Source organism: Hibiscus syriacus, unplaced genomic scaffold (assembly GCF_006381635.1).
Source record: "Hibiscus syriacus cultivar Baekdansim isolate YM2019G1 unplaced genomic scaffold, ASM638163v2 tig00116968_pilon, whole genome shotgun sequence".
NCBI lineage: Eukaryota > Viridiplantae > Streptophyta > Magnoliopsida > Malvales > Malvaceae > Hibiscus > Hibiscus syriacus.
Genome location: NW_024063492.1, coordinates 367,132 through 375,262, shown reverse-complemented (window position 1 = coordinate 375,262; position 8,131 = coordinate 367,132). Strand labels below are relative to the sequence as shown.

Sequence of the window (8,131 nt, the reverse complement as noted above, 5' to 3'; positions counted from 1 at the left end):
ATGAATAAGAATAAGAATAAGATTTTGTGTTCGTTTAATTAAATGAACGAACACGAATAAAGGGTTATGCTCGTTCGTTTATATTCATTTATGTTTGAACAGAGGACAAGTTGAATATGTTACGAAGATTATTCAAGTTGTTTGGATTTAAAGAAAATTGTTTTGTTGAACAAATTAACTTTAAAACTTTATTATGTTCATATAGTTTATTTATGATTTATGTATGTCTTTATCGTATTTGAACAAATTAACTTTAAAGTTACAGGTTATACTAATGAATTTTAAATTGTTGTTCTTGTTGTTTATTTTTTTTATATTCTTTTGTTGTGTTCGAATAAGTTTATTTTTTGTGTTTGTGTTGTTTGTTTATGTTCGTTTACGTTTGTTTATGTTCGTTTATCATTTAAATGAACGAAAATGAACAAGCTATATTCCTTAATGAACAAACTTAAACAAAAAAAAATTGTTCGTTTATGTTCGTGTTCGTTTATTTATTAAATGAACGAACATAACATACATCCGTTTATGTGCGTTCGATTCATCTACCGGCGTACTCGTAGGACGAGAGTTTGGCGCCGCTTCCGGTATCCGGTAAAAGAGGGTGGTGACGTTCCTACTGGGTCCCACCCACCTGTCTTTTTCTTTCTTTATTTTAAAATAAACTACCATAGGTCAACTATCCTCACTGTCTCCAACCCACGATTTTACCGAGTCTTTGATCCAACGGCTAATCGCCACCTTTTGACCTATTGCTCTCCCCGGCTCTTTTTCTTTTGTATCATTATGGCACGGTCTTCCAAGCCGGTTTAACCCGTTTGGAGTGGACCCCATTTTTAAGACAACTTGGTCAATGTGATGACAAGTTTTACGAACACGTGGGGTTTGGTGATTGGATATGGAGGTTGACGGGTAGTATGTAACAGAAGACAGGTCAGTGACCCAACCAGAGAGGGCATCAGTTTGACTCGAATCCGTTCGGTTCTCCTTCCTCTTTTTTTTTCATAATCATCTTTCACGTTCTTTGTTTGCTTTTTGAGTTCTCTTTTTATTTTCTTTCTCACCGTTATTTCAATTCAGTTTCCCTCTTCTTCCATGTCAAGTATTTTCTATTTTCTCTATCTATAAAACTGCGTCTACTTCGAGTTTATCGAAATTGTGGGGAGTAGTGGGGGGACTTGGGATTTTTCTGTTTCTTCTTGGATCAACAGAGATGGCCGTGGAATTGATGATGGGGTACGGTGGTGCTGGCAATAGTTTCGCAGGGAAAATGGAGGAAACTGCTTTGAAAGAGGCTGCGACTGCTGGGATCCAAGGTGTTGAGGAATTGATCAGATTGATGTCTAAAACTCAACAACTTTTCAATCAAGATGTTTCTTCTAAAACTTCTCCTTCTCCAGGTTCAGAGCCAGCTATGGAACTCCAAGCTGTTACAGATAAGACTGTTAATTCCTTCAAGAAGGTTATATCCTTACTTGGTCGACCCAGGACCGGCCATGCTCGATTTAGACGTGCTCCTCTTAGTCCTCTCGAACAAGAGCGGAAAAACCAGCAACAAGATGCACGGCAAACTCTGCAGAAGATTCAAGAATTGGGGAATTCTTCTCTTCAAGTAGCCAAAGATCAGGTGTCTGCTTTTAAGCCTTTCTGTTCAACCCCAAGCCGTAGATTGCCCCATTTACCTAACAATCACCACCAGAGTAAAAGCAGATCTGTTTTGGTGCCAAAGACTGGTCTTTTGGAGATAAACGAAGCGCCCAGTACCATCACTTCCTCATCTCCGCCTCCTTTGTCTGCTGGGAATTCTTTTATGTCTTCATTGACAGGGGATACTGATAATAGCATGCATCCATCCTTATCTTCTGGCTTCAAATTCGCCAGTCCTTCCCATGTCCATTCGTCTGGTAAACCTCCTTTATCCTCATCTTTGAAAAGGAAGTGCAATTCCATGGACGATGCTGCTCTCAAGTGTGGCTCATCCTCTGGCCGTTGCCACTGCTCCAAGAAAAGGTTGTTTTTTCCTTCTTAGTTATACATACAAGTTGTTCGTATCGATTAATTTGGATGATTTAATCGATTCAGCTTTTCGGGTATTAACTCACTGATTAGTTTTTTTTCTATGTAGAAAATCAAGAGTGAAGAGAGTAATTAGAGTTCCGGCTATTAGCAACAAGATGGCCGATATTCCTCCTGATGATTATTCCTGGAGAAAGTATGGCCAGAAACCAATCAAGGGTTCTCCTCATCCAAGGTCTGCAATTTTTTGCCGTTTTGATCAATCGAAAAGAGATCTTTTCTTTACTTTTAATTTTTTTACCATTCAAGTTCCCTTGTTCTTATCGTGGGCTATTTATCTGTTACTTCACCTGTCTGTGGTTTTGACCAAAAGCCTCCAAACAATAATTCAAGTTTGCATTAAACGAATTTTGTTTTCAACTGCAACTGTCATTTGTGGGTGGCCATTTAAATATCATTTGACTTTTCGGAATTGTACATTAAATTGCCTACTGAGTTAATTCGATTAGGTAGGCCTGTGAGTCCACTTAACTCAGACCCGAGTTTCCCCTTACCCGTTTGTTTGGGCAATTTCAGGGGCTATTACAAGTGTAGCAGTGTAAGAGGCTGCCCTGCAAGGAAACATGTAGAGCGAGCTCTAGACGACCCAATGATGCTGATTGTAACCTATGAAGGAGATCACAATCATAGCCGGAACGTCTCAGACTCCCAAGCAGCTTTGGTCCTGGAGTCATCTTAGTCCTACCACCGTCCATCGGAAGGCCCTTCAAATATTTACTAAATGGAACCCGACTCTGCCAAGGGAAATCTTAAAAAATCAGGCTAGCTGTAGCGTTGTTCATAGTCAGCTGTTAAGAAAAAAAAGAGGCTAAAAGAGTAGGGGATTGTGGATGTGGTGGGTGCTTTTCATCTATTACTTATTAAAGTTTTTATACTGGATTACCAACATTTTTGTTCATCTCGTATATACAATATGGTGGATCTTGCTGAGGGATGCTATCACTTTAATTTGCTCCAAAAGCTCTGAATTCCGAAGCATTGTTTTTAAAATTTGAAGGCAAATGGGCGTTGTAGTCAATGAACAAATAAAGAATCTTCCAATATCTTGTATATGAAGGTTGAGTGTGGTTTGATGAAGAAACAATAAATGGTGCGGTTGGCTCTTATGTCAGCTTGTGAATGTTCCCGACTCCCATTTCTGTGAGTTTGTAGACAAGTTTCGATCATGGGATTTTAGGGTCAGATTTGATTGTGGTATCGAATCTATATTTTTTTGGGGGGGGGGATATATGGCTCCATTTTTTCAGCCTGGAGAATAATAGTAAGTCAAACTAGCTGATCTGGCATGTTGATTATTGTCCCCCCCGCACCCATCTTTTTTTCTATCAAATTTCAACATCTAGTGTCTATATTCTTTGCTTTTCCAAGTTCTAAAGATTAGGAGTGCTCAGAATAACTTTTCTTTTTTATTACATGATAGGGTTAGACTTTGCTTCACAAAACTTCTACTAATTAGGTCAAAATTCTGCTCTTCTTTATTGCATTTGAAATTTGAGTGTTCCCACCCCCCACCCCACACAAAAGAAAAGTATTCGCAAGGAGGTCTGGTTTTAATTACAACTTCCAGACTGCTCTTTCTTCTTTTTTGGTAGGTCTGGTTTTAAGTCAACCTTCCTGTTATTCCCTCTCTCTCTTCGTTTCCTGGTGAAAATCTCCACTTACCAGCAACAAAAGCGTGTGGAAATTGTGTTCACACCTGCCAGACTAAAAGCCAAAAAGATGGGTTAAAAATATCTAATTCTTGAGGCTTAGGTTTGCCATTATAATTGAACGGTTAAACTGTCAGGTATTTTTATGGTGAAGGGTTAATTATAAACACTCAAAGTAGAGTTGTTCAACCTTTAAAACTTTTGACAGTACATCAGTTTGTCAGGAAATTCAACTCTGAACTCTGACATACAAAGCAAAATCGGTTAAATTATCTGATACCGTTTGCTTTTAATTTTACTTTTCTGACATTGTTTGACCAATATTTTCAGAAGTAGCACCCTTTCTGCTAAGTTGGCAAAGGCGCATTTCGGGGGCGCGCTTTACCCGTGTTTTTCGCTGAGTTGGATGCCACGTGTGGAAGGCGCGTCACCGGGGACGCGCCTTTGCCAACTCAGCATTTTGTTTTATAATAAATAGTTTATTTTTATTATTATTATAAATTAATAATATATTATGTAAAATGTTTCGATTATAATGTAAGAATTATCAAGTTTCGAGTATTTTTTATTTTGATTATCGATCTATTAATTTTATCAGTTAATTATTTAAATGTTATCAATCTAGTCATCTCATATCAATATTTAACGAAAATATTGATGCATAAGTTAATAAATTTAATCATCCAATCAGAACATGAAATGTGTCATCGTATACATAAATTTTTTAATAACTTTTAATTTGTTTAATTTAATATTTTTCTCTACTTAGAAGGTGGAACTATTATTATATTTTAAAAAAAATTATAACTAATAATATTAATTATTATATTAAATAAATATATTAAATATATTTATGTATTTAAAAGTTAAAAAAAATTATTTAGGTGTACATACATTGACAAATTATATAAATGCAATAACATTAAATTATTAGAAATAAAAACATTCATTTAAATACAATATTAATTACATAAGAGTTAACGGTTATATGATGATAACAGAGCTGGACATTTTTTTCTATTGTGCCCGATGTTTCTACAATGTCCACATCGTTTTTGTTCTGTTGACTTCTCCCGAATATCCATATCACAATGTATTCTAGTAGATTTTGGACGACCTGAGTCCCTCAATAGTAATGGATCTGGTACAATTGTAAGCCAAGTTTGAATCTCATTTGGGTCTCTTTCGTTTCCTATGGGCGGAAACTCAAATTCATATGAACTGAAGTTGAGAATTTGAAAGATTGTGAACTGAAGTTTGTTTTGAAAGTTTATAATACGTTGCATATAATAGTGTCTATAATCGGTTCACTATTCACATGAAGGCGCGTTCCCGGGGGCGCGCCTTCCATTATTTCGTCAGAGAATATGTTATCATTGCCCTATTATGTCATTCATGTCCCTCGGGGACACTAGATATATCAGTACCTATTATTTCACTATTCACATGAAGGCGCGTTCCCGGGGGCGCGCCTTCCATTATTTCGTCAGAGAATATGTTATCATTGCCCTATTATGTCACTCATGTCCCTCGGGGACACTAGATATATCAGTACCTATTATTTCACTATTCACATGAAGGCGCGTTCCCGGGGCGCGCCTTCCATTATTTCGTCAGAGAATATGTTATCATTGCCCTATTATGTCATTCATGTCCCTCGGGGACACTAGATATATCAGTACCTATTATTTCACTATTCACATGAAGGCGCGTTCCGGGGGCGCGCCTTCCATTATTTCGTCAGAGAATATGTTATCATTGCCCTATTATGTCACTCATGTCCCTCGGGGACACTAGATATATCAGTACCTATTATTTCACTATTCACATGAAGGCGCGTTCCCGGGGGCGCGCCTTCCATTATTTCGTCAGAGAATATGTTATCATTGCCCTATTATGTCACTCATGTCCCTCGGGGACACTAGATATATCAGTACCTATTATTTCACTATTCACATGAAGGCGCGTTCCCGGGGGCGCGCCTTCCATTATTTCGTCAGAGAATATGTTATCATTGCCCTATTATGTCACTCATGTCCCTCGGGGACACTAGATATATCAGTACCTATTATTTCACTATTCACATGAAGGCGCGTTCCCGGGGGCGCGCCTTCCATTATTTCGTCAGAGAATATGTTATCATTGCCCTATTATGTCACTCATGTCCTCGGGGACACTAGATATATCAGTACCTATTATTTCACTATTCACATGAAGGCGCGTTCCCGGGGGCGCGCCTTCCATTATTTCGTCAGAGAATATGTTATCATTGCCCTATTATGTCATTCATGTCCCTCGGGGACACTAGATATATCAGTTGAATAACTTAAATTTAACTTCTTTTGAAAGTTCAACAAGTTAAGAATAACTTAAATTAAAACGTTATGTGAAGTTTGAATAAATTAGATAAAATGTTATGGATAAATTGAATAAATGTGAAGTGATAAGTTGATTGTGACATTGAAATTGTATGGAATGAGCATTGAAATGTGACATTGAATAAATTGCCAATTCACCCCCCTCTTGGCTGATTCCGTCGATCGATGAACTCAACATAAGTTGATTTTAATGTATACGTTTTAATATATATGTTAATGATAAAATCATATGTATGGATAAATTTAATTTCAATTTAAGTATTGTGAACTATAATTGGAATATAACTTTTAATTTCGAATACAATTGGAATATTAAGTTGAAATTTAATGTTAAATTTCGAATACTATAATTTATATTTTAAATTTAAATTTGAATAATATTATTTTTATTTTAAATTTCGAATAATATAATTTGTATTTTAAAAACATTTATCAAACATTTAATGTTAAATGTGAATAAAAAATAACATTAAAAAATATGTATGTAACAACCATGAAACATTTAAATAACATAACCAAATTACATAAAATTCTGAAATTTAATTATTTAAATAACATTAAATATAACTGGATCACCGATGTCGTCTTCTCGAATGAGTTCCACATGGCGGTGGTTGCCTATTTCGTGGAGGATTTCTTCGTGGAACTTGTTCTTCAGTCTCCTCATCTTCACTATCATCATCAGCAGCATTTTCTTCATTTGGTGTAGATGACGCTGAAGGGGCTGAAGGGCCTGTATAAAATAACGACCCTGGAGGAGTGCTAGTAACAATCCCACCGCTCCCGGGAACTGTGGAAACTGTGGAAACTTGGCATCGATGTATGTGATCCAGATGAAGATTGAGGTGTCTGCGGAGAAGCACCACCAGCCAAATAAGATGCATATGAACCATATGCTGTATCATTAAACATAGTCGTATATGCACCTCCATATGGTATAAAACCCTGCGGGCTAGGCATGTAACCTGGCGGGCTAGGCATGTAACCTGGCGGGCTAGGAATGTAACCCTGCGGGCTCGGAATGTAACCCTGCGGAGATGGCATATAAACTGGTGGGCTTGGCATATGAAGTGGAGGGCTGGGCATGTACCCCTGCGACATCGACGAATAAGGATGTTGTGGTGGGACTGATGCAGAACCGGTAGCGCCTTCTCTCCGTCCACGCGTCGGGGGACGATGATATTGAGACGGTTGACGTCTTTCTTGGCGCCTAGGAATGTTAACCCCTCGTGCTTCCGCCGAAAGTAGAAACGGCTTCCCATTTTCATTAAACCAGTCCATATAGTTATCCGTAACCATATGACCAGTTTCAGCGTAATATTGTCGAGGGGCCAACAGTGTATATCGGTTCTCCCAAAGCGCAATCCAATCTCTGTGTCTCACCACCCAGTTAACATCTTTCTTTCCCCGTCTATCTATGTTATGCACGTCGTCTAAATTTCTAGGAGCTCCAGGAATATATTGCGTACAACCATACTGACGGAGCACGCGATCAACTGGATGCCACTCAATAATAGCATAACATATAAGAGGTATAACCGATATCCATACCTCTAATGACCACTAAGGTGGGGTGGGATGCAAGCTTTCACTTCATCGCTCGCATAAGGTATCCACTGAAACTGAAATATAAATATACAATTCAAATAAATAAAATATTCTAATTATATCTAACATTTTAAATTAAAATATTAATAATTAAACAAATTTAAAAACATACCTCATACCCAACTTTCGTATCAATAAGTAAACGAATTTCCTCTAACCCAGTAGGTATACTTTTATGGTCCTTTCTTTTCATCGACCACCTATGAAATATAATATAAACTAAATATCACCCTATTTAATTGAAAATATTTAAATCAAAATTTAGTTCGAAAATTACCTCAACAATAAGGGGAATACGTATGGTTCATTCACGATCGGGCATAAGAAAGGCATGCGGAACCACGCCCATGATTGTAGAAGCAGACGACATCCACCGATAGCAGTTTTCTTATAATTCGTCGCCCGACACATTTCTCTAAAGAG

The 8,131-nt window shown here is 37.4% G+C and overlaps 1 protein-coding gene across 2 annotated transcripts; it reads left to right on the top strand.

The window, feature by feature from the left end:
- The first annotated feature begins 1,078 nt into the window (after positions 1 to 1,078).
- LOC120191436 (probable WRKY transcription factor 7) lies at positions 1,079 to 2,867 on the top strand. 2 transcript variants are annotated; one of them, XM_039194384.1, is made up of 4 exons: positions 1,079 to 1,313; positions 1,398 to 2,007; positions 2,123 to 2,248; positions 2,590 to 2,867. In XM_039194384.1, the coding sequence occupies exons 1-4, from the start codon at positions 1,211 to 1,213 to the stop codon at positions 2,750 to 2,752; spliced, it is 1,002 nt and encodes a 333-aa protein (XP_039050315.1). In that variant the 5' UTR covers positions 1,079 to 1,210; the 3' UTR covers positions 2,753 to 2,867. The 2 variants fall into 2 exon arrangements, with proteins under 2 accessions (XP_039050315.1, XP_039050314.1); XM_039194383.1 differs by having other exon boundaries at positions 1,086 to 2,007; positions 2,590 to 2,863.
- The last annotated feature ends 5,264 nt before the right edge of the window (positions 2,868 to 8,131 follow it).